At 44.8% G+C, this 21,377-nt stretch overlaps 1 protein-coding gene across 1 annotated transcript in view; it reads right to left on the bottom strand.

Moving 5' to 3' along the window:
• Positions 1-21,377, bottom strand: part of GRM7 (glutamate metabotropic receptor 7) — a 219,705-nt gene that overhangs the window by 8,690 nt on the left and 189,638 nt on the right. Inside the window, exons 10-11 of the mRNA XM_031555627.1 lie at positions 16,830-17,076; positions 12,333-12,425 (exon numbers count right to left, since the gene is read on the bottom strand). Coding sequence (XP_031411487.1) covers positions 12,355-12,425; positions 16,830-17,076 — 318 coding nt within the window. The 3' untranslated portion in view covers positions 12,333-12,354. The remainder of the gene's footprint in view (positions 1-12,332; positions 12,426-16,829; positions 17,077-21,377) is intronic.

Below are 21,377 nucleotides of genomic sequence, written 5' to 3'. Positions count from 1 at the left end.
TGTGAGAATAGGAAATGTATCTGATAGGAAGAATAATAAAGACAGCTCCTGGGTGAGACAATGGCATAGCAAGAGGAAATCAGCTCAGGCCAAAGTGGAAACGATCTGGTATTTTTATAGCCTAAGATGGTTTGTAAGAGTTTGAGTAGATAAAATATGTTTGCATTGTTGTTCTGCAGATGTATTAGATTGAGACCAATGGGCTCTTGAATTTTTTCTTGATAGAGACACGAAAATTCTAAGCTCAGCCAACGTAGAGAAAGCAGCTGTATGAGATGGATGCTTGCCACACAGTACAGAGCTGAAAAATTCTGAATAATCCCCATTAATTTCAGTGAAGAAGGCTTTAGCGAGCGAATCCCAGAAAGGATGAGGTGCTTTTCATACTGATCACTCCAAAACCCACAAAATGATGTCAAGATTAGTTTGCAAAGTCAGTACGCACCATTGCTCTTGGCACTCTCCTCTTGAGCAAAAGCAAAGATTGAATCACATATCTGAAAGTCAAGCACATTTTCATACGGTGCATTGGGTAAATAATGAAACGTCTCTCGCACACTGACTTTGAAGTCACACCTCCCCAGCACAAGGGGAAAGTCATACAGGTGGATGCGCTTGGCAGTTTTGTCTAATGATGTAGGGCAGCCCTTACTCTTCCCTAACTTTGCCCTCTGGACAGCAAATGCAAACTGTGCAAAAACAGGCAAGGAAAAAAACAACAGAACGTGGCACAAACCATACACCGCTCATTTTTGTGACAGCTTAATGGTGAACTCCACTCTCAAGTTCCACCTCCACAGGCCAGAGCAGCACTGCGCTCTGTGGCTGAAATCTTGCTCATGCAGAGTTATGGGAAAGCACCTGCTGGTCCCAGCAAAGTCAGGATTGCTCACAAGAAAAGTACAGTATAAAGTTATTGCCTTCTGACAGTGTTTCTATAGCATCGTTCCACCCGGGCAAAGGGAGAACTTCTGTGTTTCTCATGCTGTTCTGTATCAAACCGTGCAACCCACAGCCATCCTCCCTGCAGCCAAGCCCCCAGCAGCACTGCAAGACAGCTGTCCTTCCTGCTCCAGGTGCTGCTGAGGAGCACTACCAAAGTGCCATGGCCTGATGGCAGATGTGCATATGGCACCAGTAATGCTGAGTGCTGCAGGAAATTCACTCCTCTGAAGAATATTATAAAGATACGTACCTGTATTAATTCTGATCTGATCTTAAAATAGGCTATAAATGGAATATGTGAGACACATTCCCCTTTGCAACGGTAAGAGAATATAATCATTTATGAATATTTACCAATGGAAGTGATAATTCTATGGAAACACACAAAAGCATGTCATTTATTTCTCTGCTTCTGAACTGCTTATGCTGATAACTCTGTCAGAGTCAATAAACTCCTTTTGTTGAGCTGGAAAGATGATCTAAACTACCTGCAGTGACAGACACTGCTTTCAGCCTCCTCAGGACTGTGCTAAAAGATAATTTTTATCAGCCACACCTTCGACTACTTTGCAAGATATTATTAAGGCAGATGCCTTCAGAGACAGACTCAGAGGCTGCTGTCAATGTTAATTTTCCCATCTGAGCTGTTAGAGGCAAACATGACTTTGTGTCAAAGAAGAGAGCCCGACAAATAACATTTACAGCTTGAGAAAGCATCATGTTTTTGCCAGAAAGATGCCTGTAAGACTAAGATTTTGAGTCAGGTAATAACATTGCAATAGAAGAGGATTAGTTTTATCCTCCTAAATAAAAGCACAAACCACAAAATATTGTACCACCGAAGAGCATCAATCTTGAGCGTGTTTGGCAGCACCTGTCTCCTATCTCCTACTTGTTCAGCTTTGCAGATAAAAACTTCTGGGTCAGGTGAGGTTTGAAAGCGTCTGCAATACTGGGCACTGGGATCAAAGAATAAACAGCAGAAAGCCTTATCAACGTTTCCAGCAAATGAAAGATTGCAGAGAGGCTTTAAGAAGACCTTGCAGGAAGAGCAGTCACGACTCGCTGGAGCAGTTATGCACTTAAGATGGGAGATGCAGCTAAGGGATGGGGTCAGGGAGCAGAACCCCCGACCTGTGCAGATAGGGCAGAGCTGCTCCCCAGGCAGCGCCACTGCCTGAACCTCATTCCCAGCACTCCTCTGCTGGCAGCAGTGCCCCAGCACAGAGCAAACAGGAGCTTAGGAAATGGACTTCCAAATCTTTATGAGATGGTGGCAGGGAAGAAACAAAACTGATTTGCATCACTCTTTAATTGGAGCTGACAGTACAGAAAACATACTAATTTCAGCTACAAGTAAAATGCTTCTGTTTGAATGCTGTTGACTAGAAAGATAATGAATAGTAGCAAATTATTTTCACCTGCTTAAAACAAAGCAATTAATAGTACTTTGGTTATCTCACCTGGAAAGCCAGGCTCTGTTGAGAGCTGTTAAAGCCAAATGTGAAAACAGTTTGTATGAAACATAATTAAAACTATGACCTGAGTGATCCTCTAAAATGTCTCAAAGGAGCCCTGAGTCAGTGCTGTAAGAAATGATTCCTCTCTGCCGCCTTTCTTCCTGATGCTGTTCCAGCTGGTTCCTACACAGACCATTCCATCCTGCCCAGAGGAAACATTCCTGGTGCTCTTGCCTAGGAAGCACCATTTTCCAGTCAGTCCCCATCCTGGAAACCTCAGCACTTCTCCATGCAAATCATTTTCTTTCTTACTGTCACATTCAGTAAATACAGCTCTACATGTGCAGCAACTTGGATTCGTTCAACGATCAAACTGCTGAAAATACTTTTGTAACTAATCATTATACTTAATAAAGATCAAGCAAATCAGAATACTACACAGTTGCTAAACAAGAAGAATGTAGGATTGAACAACATGCACTTATTTTTCCTAAAGAAACCTGTAGCCAATAATGGGTTTCACACTGAGTCAAAGTACAACAGTGTTTTCTCTTTTCTCTGTTAAGGAATTACAAAGAACTCCATTACCTGCTCTAACTTTCGCAGCTCTCCTCCTGCCTACCCGTGCCTTATCCCCCACCCAGCCTTAGCACAGCAGATGTGTCCTTCTGCAGGCAGAGGGAAGCCTTGCAGGGCCCTGGGTTCAAACAAAGCAATCCATTTCCACCGTACAGCTCAGGCACTCATGGAGTCAAAACCCAATCCAAGATCTGGAAATGCAAACTGCTTGTTTTAACAGAGAAATGAAAATAAGGTGACACCCGATGAGAAAAGTTTGGCAGAGTTTGGATTTTGGCTCAAGTCAATCTCCCCATCAATGAACTGCCCATCATGCACGTTCCTCAGCAAACACAGCCCTGCACCTGATGGACACGGCAAGGAAACCAGGCACTGGATCATGACAGACCAACTGAGGCACTCCTACTCATGGAGAAAAACGCAACACAGCATTGTAAATAATATCCCCTTAATGCGCTAAACCCCAGGTCTCTTGGCACGGAAAATATGTGCAGATACTTCGATAGTTTCACAAAGAATGTATGTGTGTGTTTGTTAGTCTGCCTGCACGTCTGGGTATGCTGTACTGGAAAGCAGAAGAGGACACACACACACAGCACCTTTCCTCCTGCGTGGGAACTCTGAATGACTGCAGTACAGCGCAAAAGCACTGCGTGCCCCTGCCTTCCTCTTCTTCAGTTTGCCCTGCCCCAACCACCTGGCAGGGAGCTGCAAGTAGCAAACAGCTTAATAGAAAAACCAAGGATATTCACGAAGTGCAAAGAGGCTAAGTTCACTGGAATATTTATTCATGCTGTATAATTCTGTAATACCAAATGTCTAACAAAATTATGTTTTGAGCTGCATGGCTCAACAGCACCATTTCACTGCAATCAACGTTTTATTTTTTTTGCAGAAAGTCTTGATTTCAAATATCTCAAAAATGTTTAACAGCTGATATTAGCAGGAGCACAGATTTAATACAGGGCTCTTTATTCTGCTGACACGATAAGCATCGTGACAAGGGGTGTAACTATGGCAACTATTTCCCCCTGTTCTCCACAGAGCTGCAAGAGCAGACGTCTCCCTTGATGCAGTGCCAGATGTCCCCCAGGTAAGCCTTAGTGCTGTTACAGAGCAGTAACTGAGCAGAACCACAGATCCCAGGGCTGGAACACCTCTCTTTTCTATTTTGTGTTTCAGTTGTGTTTCATGGGCATTTACATGTATTTAGATGTGAGTCTAATTCTCTTCCTTTTTATGACCATGGCTGGAAAGCAAAAACATACCTCCTTTTCCTTTACTGTCAGAGTTCAAAACAGATGAACTCATCGCAAACTCAAAACACTGATTTTTCTTGAAGAAAAGGATGCTCTCCTCTTTAATGTATCAGCATATGTTGCTGGAAAGAGACACACACATTTCCTTCCCTGAAGCTAATAAAAAGAAAAAACACCACTGCTTTGCAGAGATGCTGGATGTGAAACTGGTGCATATTTGCAATATGAGAGATGCACTGAGAAAGACCGATTTCTCATATGCTATTTATTTGTTTTTCTTACTGGCCCCAAAAAAGACAAACAAAACCAGGCCCCTTCTGCACAAATCTATTCTGCTTACTATCTGTGTCAACATAAAATAATATCTATCTCATTTTACAGCACAGTTCTGTGTCAGTGACAAACTCTCAGCTCTGCCATATGCTCTTTTTACTCATGTGCTCCTCCAGTTCATCAGCACTGCCATTTCCAGGTGCCGTGCTGAAATTCTGTATGGGTTTGTTTTTCCCAAGGATGACAATATCCATCAAGGCTTGAGTAAAAACACCAAAGATACAGAGCTGCACGCAGGAACCTGCTTGGATAATGCTACCTGTGTATCATGGAAGCAAACCAGGAATTTTTGATGGCAGTTCCTCAACCAGAGGAATGGCAGCTATCACAAACACGGGTATTTTGTTTGTTCCCCCTGATTCTCTGCCCCTCCCATGAGTGGCTGTGAGGTGCTGAGCAGCCCGCAGGGTCAAACCACAACAAACATGCAAAGGAAAAGCGAACACTGAAAGCGATTCTTAAGGTTATCTTTCAGTTTATCTGGCAAGATCTGGGTCAGACTTGTGCTCACAAACATGCATAACTGATATGAGCATCACTGAATCTCAGAGCCTAAGTGCTTCCATCACGCATGGCTTACATTGTAAAGTAGTACAAAAATCTGACACTGAATTGAAGTGACTAATTGTTTGCAATATAAACAAGAAGACAACCATAAGGACTAAAAGCATGGCTGAGGTTAGTAAAAATACTTCTTACAAAGGATCCAGACAGACCTGCACATGAGAAGGACATCTGTCTCAAGAGAAGAAAGCTGCAGCACACACCCCATACAGTGCCTGACGGACTTGGTGCAAACCAAACAAGGAGCCACAGCTGTCCCACGGACGGGGCTTCCTCACATTCCTGGTTGGAATCTCCTGTCCACAGCCAGGGCTTTGGTAAAAGAAACACCACCGAGCTACTTGGCAGCACTTACAGTCCTGTCACAGATAGGACTCCTTGTTTTGGTGAGCATGGGCTGTAAGGAGCCTGCACTCTGCTTCCGGCTCGGGTGACATCTCCAGCAGCAAACCCAGCAGGGCCCCGTGGGGACTGACCGGAGGCAAACCCAGAGCAGTGCCTTTCTCTCACCTCCTGCTGGCAGCCCTGCACTGCCTGCATCCCGCCCTGCCAGCCCCACGCATCCATCTGCCCTCTGCTCTCTTTCTGTGGGGAGGGTGATGAAGGGAGCGCCCTCACAGCAGCTCAGCTCATGAGGACTTTTGTTGACAGAACTCCACTGCCACATCCACTCAATCCTGTTCCTTCAGTGACAGCTGTGAACAAACCTCCTCCTTATACCAGAGGGGAAAACAATTTAAGTCACTCATTTAATACAGGTTTTGCACCTAACCTTATCATCCATATAGATTTCATCACAAATGGAAGTCGCTCACTTCTAAACCAGATGTTAGATGTCCTTAAAATAATTCATATCACCGTCCTTCCGTCCCCACAGCTGTGACAGCTGCTGTGGTGCTGATGGCTGCAAACCATTTCACAGGAACAGAAGCAGGGCTGCTTCACGGCTGCTTTAATTCAGCACAGAATTTGTTAAGGAGAAGAAAAAGAGGAAAAACATCTTTCCTTGGCAAACGGGAGGATAAATGTGTGTCCCAGGGGTGTGTTACTGGCTGCCACTGGCCAGAGCTGGGCACAACCAAGTGTGTAAGTGAAGAAATCCCTCGGCAGGACCACCGAGCTGCAGGTAGCTGAGTTACAGCACAGAACGGCCACTGAGCAGCAAATTTAAGCACTATTGCTGCACTTCACAGCCCAGTAGAAACATCCCCAGGGTTCTGCATCTCCAGCATCCAAAGGCCTGTCCTTACTGCCCTCTGCATCCCAGGCCCTGACCCTGGGCTCTGTTACCCGGCTGTGTGTGAATAACAATGATAAATGCAATTAATGCACTGCAATAATCGCAGACAAACTAAAATGGCTGCAAAACAAATAGATGGCCCTCAAAAATCACCAATTGCAAATCAGATCAAGAAAATATGCAAAGATTCTAAATTGGAAAGTCTCAGATTCAGCTTCCTCACTTTCTCTGAAGCCACAACAGAGCACAAAGCTCAGCAGATACCTCCTTCCATCTTCCACTTAATGGCTGTTATCTGCTCTCTCCTAAAGTCTCTTTTCCAGCTACTTCTGGTCAAACTGCCCACGCTTCCACACACAGTGCCCACCTCGTACTTTTCAGTCAGTCGGTCTTTATTGGGCACTGAAGGCCTTTGTATCCAGTCGGGTTTTGCACTGAGGTCACAAAACAGGCAGCTCTTGGGAACAGTTACACGGTATTCATAGCAGGAACAACTCTTACGGGAGCAGCCATCCCGAAAGCTGCAACATGCGATTGTAACGCTTCCCATGGCTTGGGCAGAGGAGAAAGGAATCAGGCCTCAAACATTCCCGGTCCCAGCCAGGGGCAATCTCAGTGCTTTCAGAGAGATTGAGCTGAGAACCTCCAGCCTTATCTCATAATCCTATTTCTCTTTCTTTTGACGCCTCATTAGCATCGATGTGAGGATGGGAGCACAGCAGCTACAGTGTGAGAGCAGCAGCAAGGCAGGCCTGGCCTGGTGACATCCACCCTCCTCAGGAGGGGAGATTCATTATAACTGTACGGATGACAAGAGAGCCAAATATCCTTGTCTTTTCACCGATATTTCAGCATAGGAATTTGAAAAATTCTCCCAGAAAGGATGTGAGAATGTGTAAATGAGCCAAAGGGATAACTCAGCACTGCTAAGAGTTTATCAGGCAAGAAGCGAGAGTGGGACTGGGCCATGAGGTATAGCAGTGTACATGCAAAATCTGCAGCTTGCTCTTCTTCCAAATTTCCTGGGAGAAAAGATCACAGAAAAGGACAAAGAATGGAACAGAAGAGGAATGCTAATGTTAATAAAAGAATTAATGCTCATCTGTGTCTCAAAGATATCTATCCAGCTATCTACATTTGTAATAATCAAAGCATCTACAGTCAAGAATAACGTGTATAACGAGCACTGTTCAAACCTCACACTACAGGATCATTATTTAAGTCCTTAAAGAATTTCATCATTTTTCAGTGGAAACAGACCAACACCTCACCTGTTTGCAATCTTGTATCATAAAAGGCACCAGACAGTCTGTAAAATATCCCCTTGGAAGCATGCAACAGAGTGGATATATGAAAGCACATCACCAGTACCAGGTATTCTGCAGCATTACAGGACAGGCCTGGTCCTCGTGCATGCAAACAGGAGGGCCTGCTATGGGCTGCAGGCTTTGTGCCCAGCTGGGTGCTGCTGCATCCCAGCATCCCACAGCTCCTTCCTGCTCTGCAGTGCCATACACACAGCTTCTCCAGCAAGATTTCCTGCCCACATGATAGCAGTAAGCAAAATAAATCTTGTAAGTAACTCAAGTCCAACAATGCTTGAAGCCAAAAAGACAAAACTTGGCTTCCCCAAACCTGCCTTCAAGCCTCGGTCAAGGTCTAGTTACACCAGATTTATTTCTGAGAGGTCTTAAAGGAAAGCTTTAAATAACTCAGACTTCTCTCAGCCATACAAACTGTGGTGGTGGCATAAGAAATATTTATTCACCGCAATGGATACCCTTCAAATCTTGAAACATCATGAGAGGAGTCCAACTTTGCACTGCTGAGGAGAATAATTGCAAAATCACTTGTACAGCTCATAAGACGTTTAGAGAGAATAATTCCTGGCACGGCCTGGCTGCTGGGCAGCAAGATGCTGCCATGGATATGTGAAACCTGAAGGAAAACATTGATTTAAATCGATATTGAGAGCTTGAGAGATGGGTAAAAATTGTAATGCAGACGGAATGTATAAATGCGAATTGTGGGGTGGCGAAGGATGGGGAAGGAGGTATGTTCTTAGAACAGAAGTTCTGCTTCTTTTTCTTTATTAAAGAGGGAACCACATCGGATGTAGCTGGGCTCAGAAAATATGTGCTATACATAAGTTATTTCTGAAATAAATACCTCCATTTCAGTTCCTAGCTGGAATTTGCAAAAGTATGGGAGCACGAGGGTGGATAAAGGAGCCCTGCTTACATCTCTTGACCACAGGCATGTCTGCAACAGGTCCTGACCTCTCCAGAGGCAGCTCAGGAAAAATAGTACATACTGATTGTGAGAAGAGGGAGAAAAATCATTTCTGAGCTGCAGGAAATTGAAAATAAAAAAATCTCCTGTAATCTGCAGTGTGGCACAACAGCCGAAAATCCATCTTATTCAAAGGTGCATAAAAATAAGAATTAACATCAATAATATTTAAAAGATTCTAAACTTTGTTAAATGCAAATGACAATTCAATCTGTAACAAAAAGAAACATTCTTGTTAAGTCTTTCACAGATGCCACCATTGCTGCAACTTGCTCCCAGACGGGAGCAAGCAAAGCCTGGCCGTGGTTTGAAAGACCATCCGACAGAGAGCAGTGCCCAGCAGGGAGTCACACCTGCCCTGACCCTGCAGCGATGCAGCTGAGATGCAAGAGATGTTCCCCGTGTCCCATTTATTGCCCAGTTCCTTGTGCCAAGTCCAAACCAAAAGAAAAGAGCAGCTCAAGTATCAGTTAAGAACCGCAGGAAAAATGCTCAGTTTTTACAATAAAAAGTACCTGAAACCAAACTGCAAAGCTACTGCAGAGGAAGCAACTTATAACCCCCAACTCAAGTTTCAATAGTTCAATCGCTCAGATTGATAGTTCGGAATGCTTATTTTCCTAAGCTAGAAGAAATGGGGGAAGGCCATGTTATTAAAGAACAGATCCTTCTCAGCAGGGGGTGAAAAAAAAACAACTTTACCTGAAAAATTTGCTAAATAAGGGGGTTAATTTGCTCAAGCATTTGGTGCCTGAGCCCCTCAGGCATGAAATCATATCATTTGGAATCCATTCTCCAGGCAGAGTGCTGCAGCCAATGCACAGAAGATGCTTGTTTGGATGCAACTGTGCCATGCTTATAAAGTGAGCGTATCATAGCTAGGAGAAATCTATGATAAATGTTTATTTCTCAGTAAGTTATTCTGGAATATAAATAGATGCAGTGAAGACCAGTCAAAGTCTTTCACTTATCAATTTTCACTGCGTATTCTCATTTCTTAGCAGTCGCACTGAACAGAAAATCCTTCAAGTGAGGTTAAACACAGAGCACTATTTCTTGGGATGAAACTAGTGGGATTTAAAATGAAAATGATGCTTCAATCTAGAAAATAATGGCTCTACACTGCACACTCTAAGGCAGGATGAGCTCTGGAGCATCCTGCAGTTTGGACACAAGGCTGCCAGGTCCTGAGCTGCTGCTGGCCTCATGGGGGTGCACAGCCCAGGGGCTGCTTGACCTGTTTGCCTCTCGCAGCACCAGCAGATTGGTTTGTAATCATTGCTGCACAGTCTAAGCAACGGCACACGTATCCCAGAAGCACAACTGAGAAATGTAACGACCTCACAAACAATCCCAGCACTTTGCAAGCACCACGGAAATTCCTCTACATACAAATTGAGCAAAAAAACCAGCTTGTAGAGCAGAGGAAAGCCTTGGGAAGAGAAGGGTGTGCCCAGGTGCTGGGAGGTAAGTCCAGTGGGCCTGCAGTGTCCTGCAGAGCTTGCAGCCTGCTCCATGGGCCAGCCGGCCACTGGCAGCACCTAGCAGTCACAGGGTGAGGTGGGGGAACCCCAGCACGAACCAGAAGGGGTCCATCTGCTCCATGTAAGCATCTCTCAGCCCTCGCTGGCAGGAGCAGCAGGCCGGGCTGCAGACAGGAGTGCAGCACTTGTGCACTCAATGCTTCTTTGCCTGTTTGGGCGACGGCGATTGTTTCTCCTCCCACTCTTGTGTGGAGTTTTTCAAGCCTCGTATTTAAATCAGTCTCACTAGGAAAGAAGTCCTATTTGTCACTCAAAGAAAACAGTTTGAAAGCATTATAAACATATCCTTCCATGCATCACGTAGCAGAAATTGATACAGTCAAGCAGCAGTTTAAGCACCATGTTCATACTGACATACAAATATGTTACTACCAAAATAAAGTCAATTTACAACTAAGTTGATGGTTTCCCGATATCACTGCTTTGCTTTTAATGTAGTGTCGTGTTCTTTGACTTTTTTGTTTTGTTTTATATTACCGGAAAAACAAATCAAAACACAGCAAGCAGAGCTCCAGCAGCCAGCCCAGCTGGAAAAGGAGCATTTGTGAGGGGAGCAGAGAGCAGCACCCAGTGCAGAACAGTGCAGAGTGGCATATTTCATGGCTTTGCATCGTGCAGATCTTAACATCTGAACAAAGAATCTGAATGGCCAACTGCCTTTTGTAGGGTGTGGATGACAAAACTATGCGTGCCTCTGCAGATACCAGTTCCTTCCGTTATATGGTAACGTTACATTTATCTTTATAAAATCTACTTTTGGAAACACGTCAGCTCCTAATGCCTTACATTTTAAACACTTTTTAAAGGTTTTACACAAAAAAGTGATTTCTCCCAAGATTCAGGGTCTCTCATATGTCCCCACTGTCCTCCTGCTCTCCTTCTTTGAGCAGTGTCATCTCCACGTAGTCACCTTTTACTCTTTCATATTTGCAATGGCACTCTGAGCATCTCCTCCTCCCCTCCAACTACTCTGTCATATTTCCCTCAACACCCATCACCAACCACCAACCTTCCTGACCTCAGCCCTCAGGTAAGTCAGTTGTTCTGATGCTCACACAGAGCAGCACACCTTAAATAAGGCTTTCTGCCAGAGCTGGGCAAGTTAGAATAACAGGCATGATTCAAACACAATAAAAAGCAATTTGAACACTTCACAAGAACTCAAGCTGAATTGAAACTGGAGCTGTGGCAGTTTACACCAGCTAAGGTTATTAGAGTCGGGTTTTATTTTTGCCCTGTGACTCAGTGACTCAATTCTAGCAACATTCCTACCTTTGCTGATACAAGTTCCCACCTATTAGGGATAAGCTCAACACGGTTTTGAAAGCTGTATATTCAGCAATTTCTTCTAGCCCTGACTGCACAGCACCACAGTAACCAGGGCAGTGCCTTTCAGACCTGGCCAAAGCCTCAAAGGAGCAGGCAAAGCTGGATGAGCACACACAGCTGCAGATATGAGAAATAATTAATAATGGCTGTTGGCTTCTCATTCCCCTAATTTCACTAGAAAAACAGCAGTTTCTGGTTCATGGAGTCACAAAGACGACATCAGCGCAAGAGATGACCACGCAGGCAGTCACAACACTTAGAAAAAGCCAGCCCTCAAAAATTGTTCACTTGTGGTTATTCAGTAGCAGTCACCCACAGTGAAGGAAAAAAAGTAGTTTGCAAACTTATTTTGGGGCAATTTATAATGTAAAAAAAGAGTGCTTGCACATCCACATCTGTTATTTCCACACTGCCAGGCAACCCCAAAAGCATTGTTAGCTGTTAGATCTGATTGCCATAATCACATTTTGGTGGCTTAGAGGTATTTGAAAGAATGTGAAAAAGGAACAAACACCTCCAAAGGGTTCCCTGGGACCCACATCCCACGGGGGGCTGCAGGGCCCACCCGGCTCCTGTCCTCCTGCAGCGCTGCGTGGGCACTGCCCACTTCTGCTCTTCCCTTCCTGCAGCACGCCCTTTGTGTGGGTGCTTTCGGCACGGGATGTGAACAATTTTTAAGGCAGACTCTTGTTCTGACATAGCTGCACTAATGCACATTCCTCATTTATTCATGTGAGACAAAAATTATTTGAGAATAAAGTAATAATAAGCTAGATTTTTTCCTTACCTTTTTGGAAAGCAGGCAAAAGCTATACAGTAGGTGGAAGAGTGTACCAAGTAACAGACTTTTGAACACTCTTTCTTACTGGTGGTATGCAGTCTACAGGAAAAGTAAATACATTGGTATGTATAATGCATCTGTTCACAATAAACTCTTCAAATTTTTCCCTGTCATTGGAGCCATGATATTAATCTGACCAAAAAGCTCAGATGAGAGCAGTAATAATGGATAGTTGAGATACACTGATATATGAAATTAGCTCTGGGCTGGGAATAAAGGAACCAGTTCACAGAAGTTCGGGTACCTCTGAGCATGAGAGCAGCTGCTCACAGCAGAGCAGATCTGGTTGAATTTTTTCCTCTCCCCTGAACAAACTCCGGAGCATTTTGGTTTCCATTTAACATTCCCCAGTCCTTCTACATCTCTGAGCTCACTCTTGGTTTCCTCAGCATCACTGACAAGCGTTTTAGTTTCTTCCCATCAGAGAATGGAAAAGGCAATGTCATGTCAGAGGTGTTAAGAATCAACATGGATGAATACACGAGCAGAGCAGAGCAGAGCGCAGCACGGCAGCATTTGCATAGCAGTGTTTGTACATCTGCAGAGATGTTTGCAACCCACATTTACTATTCACACTTTACTGATGACAAAGTCAATGTCCATTCCCAACACATGGAGAAAAACGAGGACTGACGTGCCCTGTTCTCATCATCGTGCTGGGCAGAGTTAGGAGGTGGCAGCAAGCAGGAAAGCAATATTCTAAAATGGAAATGTTTCCAGAAAAACAGGCAGAGATTTCACTTCACTCCTGGAAATTGAATCAACTGCCAAATAGTTTCTACTTAATGCTAAGGAAAGGAGAAAGGAAAAAAATAAAACCATTTTGAAGATGCTTGAGTAGGTATTGAGTCCTCAAAGCTCCTGCTAACTTGAAAGCCCACAGGCTTACAGAGCTATTGAAAATTGGATCCTTCTCACCGTTCAAATCTTAACCTTCATGGCTGGCACACAGGGACACAATCCTTTGCTGCTTCTCACCACATCTCTGCGAAACTCCTCACATCTCCTCCTGCACGCTGCCATTCCTTCCCAGCTGCTCTTTGCCACATGGGTGTCCTCAGCTTTGCCACAGAGATGCTGCACACCTCCTGTTCCCTGCACTTAATAGTGGGGTGCAACACATCTCTTAGTCTCAGAGTTTATCAGCATAGCACAGAAGAGCAAAAGATGAGGATGAACTTGTCCACAGCCACTCTCATAGATGATGAGCAGGAAGATCTGCTGGTCCAGCCCATGAGAAGCACAACCTCCTTATTATCGAACAATCGAGATGCTGATTTCCCCATTGCTGTGTTTGGAAAAGCCATGAATTAAGACAAGTTGCTAAGGAGAAGGAATAATTACATGTAAATCTCAATATAAGTTAAGTATGGGTTGGAGGTTCAAATGTTTTCTCAGAGTCTGACACCACTGTTGCAGCAGAAACAAACACAGAGCCCAGCAGCAGCACCGCTACCAGCTCAGCGTCAGTTGTGACAAGAAGCTTCTGCCCCAGCACAGAATCCACCAAGGACACACAGCACAGAATGCATTCATTGCACACACAGAGCTGCTGTGCCCCCAGTTTCTGCTCAACTTTGCTCCGCAACGTTTCAGATGCAAACATGTATTAACAGAAAAAAGCTGTTGAATGAGTAAAAGCCTGCCATGGCAGATGGAAAACTGCAATGATTAAAAGAGTGACAAAGTTCCAGATTGAAAAGCGGGGCCTTAATATAACCCACTCAGCATGGAAGCCCTCCCAGGTCAGGGCTCAGGGGCTCAGCCTGTGAAATTTCTCACTTCTGAGACATCCTGAAGCAAAAACTGCAACACAATGAATCCTTGCTCCTCCAACAGGGCAGGACATGGGGTCACTGCATTTCCAGATGCTTTCCAGCCACATTAGTGTGGTTTCTTCTTCTATACTGGCTCTGCAATCCCAGCTTGAGCCCACCTCTCCTAAGCACAGGGACCCTGCCCACCCCTGGCCATGTCCCCCATTCCCCAGCCCAGCTTGCAGTGGGGCTCACAGCCAACTCCAAAAGAGCAAAAAAAGAGACTCATCTCAGGTATTCAATGAACTAGATGTACACACAGAATGTTGTCTGATTAGGGGCCTGACTGACATCCCACTGAACACCATGCAAAACTCCCATCAGACGTAACTCTATGGGGGTGGAAAATGTACCCTGCTACTTCAAGTACAGCAGTAGTATATTTCATCTGATCTTCTAGCAGTATGTATTAACACACATGCAAGGGATGACATAACAGTGCTAGGTGCACCATGTAATATGAACATAGGTTGATAGATGTATCTATGTAATTAATTAAAAGTTTTAAAAGATAACGTTCTCTGCAAACGTTACAGACTAAAAAGCCCAATATCTGCAGAAAACCATTTAACGACTGCACACGTTCTGACTGGCAAGCTTTTACAAGCAAATGTGTACTCTTCTGAGTCCTACATGTAAGCCAAGGAGACCACAGAAAGCACTTTCCTGTCATCTACTTCAATTTCAAAGCTGGGATGGCATCTCTCCCAGCAGACTGTGCACAGACTTCCCAGCAGTGCCAACAACCCAGGCCTGAAGGTGGGATTCTTAGAGCAGAAACACACACACCGTGCAGGGGAGGAATCCACCCCTTACTGCTCTTACTGCCTCTTAAAAGCACATCTTGGCATACAGTCCCTGGGTGAAAAAATGATTTTAATAGGAAATATAGGGTTTTAACTGGTTAATAAAAATATTTCCTTCCAGGAAAGAAGGACTGTTTTGGGGGAGGAAAGAATCCTCCGAAGCCTGGAAAGAGCAAATAAATGCAGCTCAGGAGAATGAGACCAGAAGGGGAAACCAAGAGTGCAAAACCCCCAAACTGCAGTCCCGCAGGGCAACACTTCTGTTACCACACTGAACATTTCAGTATTAGAACTTTTTTTTTTGCTTTTCACGTGTTTTATGTCTTTAAGTGCAAATTTTTAGATTTTTTTTTAGAAACTCACCCCAACTCATTAGACCAGCACAGCAAACACTGCAACACAGTTCAGCAAATCCAACTCCCCTTCCCTCTCCTATTGGCTCTCAGGGCCTGCTTCCCTCCTCACCTTTCCTCCTCCTTCCCCCCCACAGACAACACACAGAGGAGCTGCCCCACATGCAGGAGGACTCAACCTCAGCATCATAGCTGGAGAATTAGGGGTGGAGGGGCAGGGCTGCTTCCTGGCAGCCTTTGACAGCCATGCAGTGTAGCACAGTGTTCTGCAGCTCCCACTCTGGCTGTAATACCAAATATGATACCAATACCCTAACACAGAAGTAGATTTATTTCCTTGAGCAGTGAAGGTTCTGTTAGAGGAGGCATGATACGGTCCTTCATTTTTAGAAACATTTCCTCGCTCTCTTTTGATTCTGCCAGAACTGTGAGACAGTTCACAGTTTCTGAAGGTAGATTCTTTTTTTCCAGTTAGAATATGGTTTCACAGAATCATAGAGTGGATTGGGTTGGAAGGGACCTTAAAGATCACACAGTTCCAACCCCTGCTGTGGGCTGGGTGCAGGGCAGGGGCAATCCATCCACCAGAGGAGCATACCTGTCTGATAAGGCACAGCAGAAACAACACAAAGGGGTGAATAAAGGGAGGAAAAGTGCTGTGACAATAATTTGCTGGCTGCTCCCACTTTGCTTTGACAGCAGAGTTTCTGCTTTGAGGCAGATATTCAGACAGCAGTTTAATAGACAAGAAGTGGCAGAAATTGCATCAGCAAATGGGTAAACGGATCACAGGCAGGCAGAGGGCATTCCTCCACATTCAGATCTGTTTTTCATAAAAACTGCAGACGTGCCCAAACCTTTCCACTATGCTACAAAGTTGTGCAGCTGTCTCCTTCCTCAGCTCCCTCCAGATTCAAATGGAAATCAAATATATGATGGCCTCAGTATGTGATTTTGTGCTACAGTATACCATACTACACGCACTGAGGAAATTGGCAGCATCTTTTTGATCTGTTTTCCTTTTAAATCAATGACAAAATTTGCATTCAGTTTTACAGGACCGGATCAAGCCCGTACATGGGAGCCTTCAAGGATGGTGAGATTTTGGCAAAGAAACTTTGCAGGAAACGTAATTGTATCTCAGGTTAATGGTGAGCTCAGTGCCTGTCCCTCCTCCCCCATGCAGGGCTGCAGGGTTTGGTGTGGCACAGGCTGGAGGTGCTGCGGCACCTGAGGGTGTTGGCACAAAGGAGGGGAAGGAGGAGGTTCCCTCACGGCTACCACACGCTGTGCTGCCAACTGGCACGACTCAAAAAGTGAGGAGGAAGGAGAGACATTCATACAAACCACAGCTGAGCCATCAAAAATCTTTAAATGCAAAGGGCAAACGACACGGATTCCCCAGGACTCCGGCACTGCTCAAGGCCTCTGACACACGCACGGCACGAAGGAGAGCTGAGTACTCACTGTTGGGGTCCACGTTCTCGCAGAGCTCCGTCTTGGTCTCGCCATTGGGCCTGTCGCTGGGCTTGTGTGAGAGCCGGGACGACATGGTGGCGGCCGTCACCACGGCCTTGAAGCTGCGCTTCCGCTTCTGCACGTTGAGCTCGGGGTGGAAGATGATGATGTACACTTTCGGCATGTAAAGCATCCCCAGGGCCACTGAAGCACTTAGGTTCATGGATATTGTAAGTGTGGTAGTTTGTATGTAGAGCTAGGAGACAGAACACATGAGGCACTATTACAGATCAGACTGGGCAGCGGGCGCAGCGCTTACAGCAGAACATGGGCTACAGCCCTGGGGCTCACGGCGGGAACAGCAGCACGGCCCCAGCAGGGCTGCTCTGACTCACTGGGCCTCTCAGCGTTCACATGGGTGCTCTGGGGCTGTAGCACGGCACGCTGACCTTATTAACCATCCAAATTTCTTTTTAAATCATTTTTTTAATGAGTTTTAACCAAATATGTGTGAGCCAAGAACTGTGCTGCAAACTGCTGTGACGTGCAGCAGCCAGCAGCTCCCACAGACCTTCCGTGCCTGCACCAGCACAACCCCTCTCACACACTCACAGCCTCCTTCCACTTACAGACCGAAGAACAGATGTGGATTTCAATAAAGCTGGTATAAACTGAAACTTACGTCTACTCTAAGTTATAAAAGAAGAACATTAAATCTATAATAATATGGGTTAGTAAAAACTTACCTTAAAAAAAAGGAAGGTTTTTAAATTATTTTTAGTATGCTTTAATTCTGTACATTGAAATAACTGTGCAGACAATACACAGTGATTTGTGTGTTCCCAATGCTCAGCTATGTTTAGTATGAAAAACTGGTGTATGTGCAAGCTGGAGATCAGCTGCTCCCATGAGATGAGTATTCAAGGAACACAAGGATTGCCAAGTGTACTCTGCAAATACAGAAAGCAGGAAAGCCTTTCTTCTTTTTTTAATTACCTTTTAGAGAAAACGCTTGATAAGTGAACTATAATGATTATTTTGAGTTAACAGGCACAGAGACAGCACAATACAGGTGCAAAGGAGCTGAAAGAAGTAAACTCCCTGCAGATCCTGCTCAAAAGGTAAAAATATGGTACATCCATTCACATGCAAAAGATAATACATACTATGGGCAATTCCTTCAGAACACTATTTTCTCTTCTCCTGCTATTCAGTGCTAATCAGTTTGCATTTCTGCTGGAAGAGCTCCATAAATAAATAGAATGGCACAGGAAAATGCTGACCCTGCTCAGATACTTCCAAAGATCCACACTTGGAAAAATATGAATGTCTCTGGACTTGCTGTTATATCTCCGTAACTGCTGCTATCACACTGATGAAGACAACACTAGAAGCAATAAGGTGCCTACAGAAAACATAAGAAATGTGCTGTGCACGACGTCTCTCTATACCAACGCACGCAAGCAAAGATTGCAGTGCTTCTTAACATTTTTGTACCCATTATCAGAAGGGAATGGCACTGATGTGATCAGAACCTTATCAATGCTGGAATGTTAGGACAAATCCCATCCCACCCTGTGAAGCAGTGCTGGGCCAAATCCCACCATGCAGCCACATGAAAAGCACACAGTGATGTTCTGCAACCTCACTTCCCTGGAGAACATAAGAACCCTTACAGAGAGAGCAGGAATATGGACCACTGGAGAACAAAATAAAGCTGCTGGCTGAGCACAGCAGCTTAACACACGGTGTTCTGCAGGCAAAAACACCACCTCTGTGTTGGATTGCCAACTTTATCCATTCAACTCCTATTTCTCCTTCGGCTTCTCTGCCAACTGCTCCCTGTAGGAGCTTTGATAAACTTGCCAGCAGTGCGACTGGAGTTGTGTCAGCACAGAGGGAGGAGCAGCAGCCGGCCGTACCCACAGTGTGACAGCACTGGAGCCTTCAGAAAGGAGACATGCAGCTGAGCAGGAGCTACTTTGAAAAGCACTACACACCAAGAAGGTTTCAAACGGATCCTCAGCAAGAGAAGTATTTGTTACCTTTACCAGGCGCTGTCTGCATCCTGGAGCAGCTGTTTGCTTTGAGATGTGATGCTAACACCTCTTTTTGGGAACTGAACACCGTGTTCTGAGAGAAGCTCTCTGCCCCGCTCCTTGGGAAGTGCTGCTCAGCCATGGCTGCTGAGCTGTGTGCTCAGCTGTGGGTGCTGGAGCTCAGCAGTGTGGCTGCAGCATCCCTCAGCCATTCCCCATGGGCTGCTCCACGTCTGGCCTCCCAGTGTGACCTCCCCAGTGCTCCCACCCTGCAGGGCTGCTGCCATCGCCACGTGTGCCAGGAGCCTTTTAGTCTGAGCTGAGCACCATTTCCTCATACTGCTATGGGACGGAAAGTCAGACTGCTATGCAGTTATCTCAGCAGTGGGGTCCTCTGCAGCAGTGTGCCAGCAAAGGTTCCTGCCTGGGAATCGCCGATGGGAGATAAAAGGAGAGTGAGAAAAGAGCTTTTGTAGAACAAGGCAGGATGAGTGACACATAATGCTTCTCATGACAAACGGGAGCTTTATAAAGATAAGGGAAACTAAGAGATATGCTTATTATGAATAACCTTAGTTTTATGTATTTTATCTCTGCTTTGTGGCTTTTACCAGTCAAACATAAAAATGCAGTTTACATGAAACTATTTCATTTCTTATTTCGCTTCTTCTGATAAATTCTCTGAAAGCATTTTAGATGAATGCAAATTGGTGATTTAAAATACAAAGAATGAGATTTAACCAACAATGCAGGTCTGATAACTCACACGTACCTTTTATAGATGGCGAGTGAAACCCGGTTTCCAAACTGGAGATGAAATTAAGAAATTAAGAAGCGGATTCAGCAAGGGAGGCTCTAACTTGAAGTGAATGAGAACTAGGGCTCAGCTGAGTGCTTCCAGCAGGAACCAAAGCTTTCTAAAGTGGTGCTTTTGGTCTGCAAGCCCAATTCCACTGAGTTTGAAGCTACATTTGCTGCACCGTGAGGACAAAGCCACCTGGGGGTCACTCACTCGCATCCTTCCCAGGCAGGTTCTCATTTTTGATGGATTCGAACCTGGTGTTAAACACACTGCTGTTACAGCTACAAGTGCATCAAGCTTTGAAGCGCTGCACTGGAGAAAACGAAGCCCTAAGGATATCATTCACATGCAGAGACACCTAGCTCTTATCATCTATTTTACATAAAGGATTCCCATTTGAATTTTAGATTTCGGTATTTTGCAGATTCTTGCTCTATTCATGCAAATGATGAAAATTACCCTAAAAACCTTGAAAGAAAATTAGACTGGTCTCAAAAATACGCATCTAAGAACCAGCAATTTTTATAGCGCAAAAAATATCAGTGGACAATTTTGTACGAGTGAGAATGAGAATGAGAATGGATCTCAGAAGCGAAGCACCACAGGACCAGGGCTGTCAGTCTGCACTAATGCAGTGCCAGGTTTGCATTGCTGGGCCATGATCACTGAACTGATAGCAGCATTCCTTAGGAAAGACTTTTTAGCAGTTCCAGTACTTTTTGTCGGCTAATTCTTTGCATTCATAGTCTAATCAGGAGCAAGAGTTCCTTTTATCTAACTTAGCATTGTAATTAGGCAGTGAATGGTGTTATTTTGCAATATGGAAATAAATGGGTAACTTCAGATATTTTTGGGCTTGTGTTATCACAAACCAATTTATCTCACTTTTATATGGGAATTAAAACAAACGTTCTTACACATGAAGTAGACAGTTTATAAATCTCCCAGAAGACTCTTCCAGGTCATCTGAAGATTTCAGCTCATCCCTTACATCACATTACACAGACATAAGGACCAGAAACATTTCTTAATAAAAACCAGGATTAGCTCCCATTGCATGATGTGCTTGCAAAAATACGGAAAGCAAAAAGACTTGAATACAAATGTTCTCAGACATTTTAGTGCCTAACGCCCCTGCCTGCACCAAAGATAGCAGGGCATTTTAAAGGCAAATTAAACAAAGATGAAATACCTTTTACTCACTGGAAGTTTTGTTCTTTGCATAGAAAGAACCAGTGTCCTCTCCCTCCTGATGAGCTGCGGCCGTTTGCACCTCACCCAGCAGTCAGGACCTAGGGCAGATGTCACTGCAGAGAAACAACGGTGGCAGAGAACCCCTAAAACCGTGTTGGTACAGGAGAACATCATTGGCAGCTCCGGCTCCCCGGTGGGACTGATGGATGAGCGCCTCAGGGAAAGGCAGCTCCCTCCAGGCAGACCTGGGCACACAGCAGCTCAGCGGCAGACACCGCACTACGATGTATGCTGGTGACTTGCAGGACTCTGCCTCCATTCCCATCCCTTTGAGCATCATAATCTGCTGAAGTTGTCATTTAGCAGTGCCCTTTAGAGAATAGAGCAGCTTGAAAAAAAACCCCACCCAATCTCTTTTCCCAGATTAGAAGGCTTTAGCAGCGCTTAGGGCAAGTGGTTTGCCCTTCTTTCAGGCTAACATCATTTTGAGGGGAAAGAAAAAAAAGCCACAACAGCAACATT

The sequence above is a fragment of the Meleagris gallopavo genome, chromosome 14, assembly GCF_000146605.3.
Source record: "Meleagris gallopavo isolate NT-WF06-2002-E0010 breed Aviagen turkey brand Nicholas breeding stock chromosome 14, Turkey_5.1, whole genome shotgun sequence".
NCBI classification, from domain to species: domain Eukaryota; kingdom Metazoa; phylum Chordata; class Aves; order Galliformes; family Phasianidae; genus Meleagris; species Meleagris gallopavo.
The sequence above is the reverse complement of the archived record's forward strand: the minus strand, read 5'-3'. Positions and strand labels throughout refer to the sequence as shown.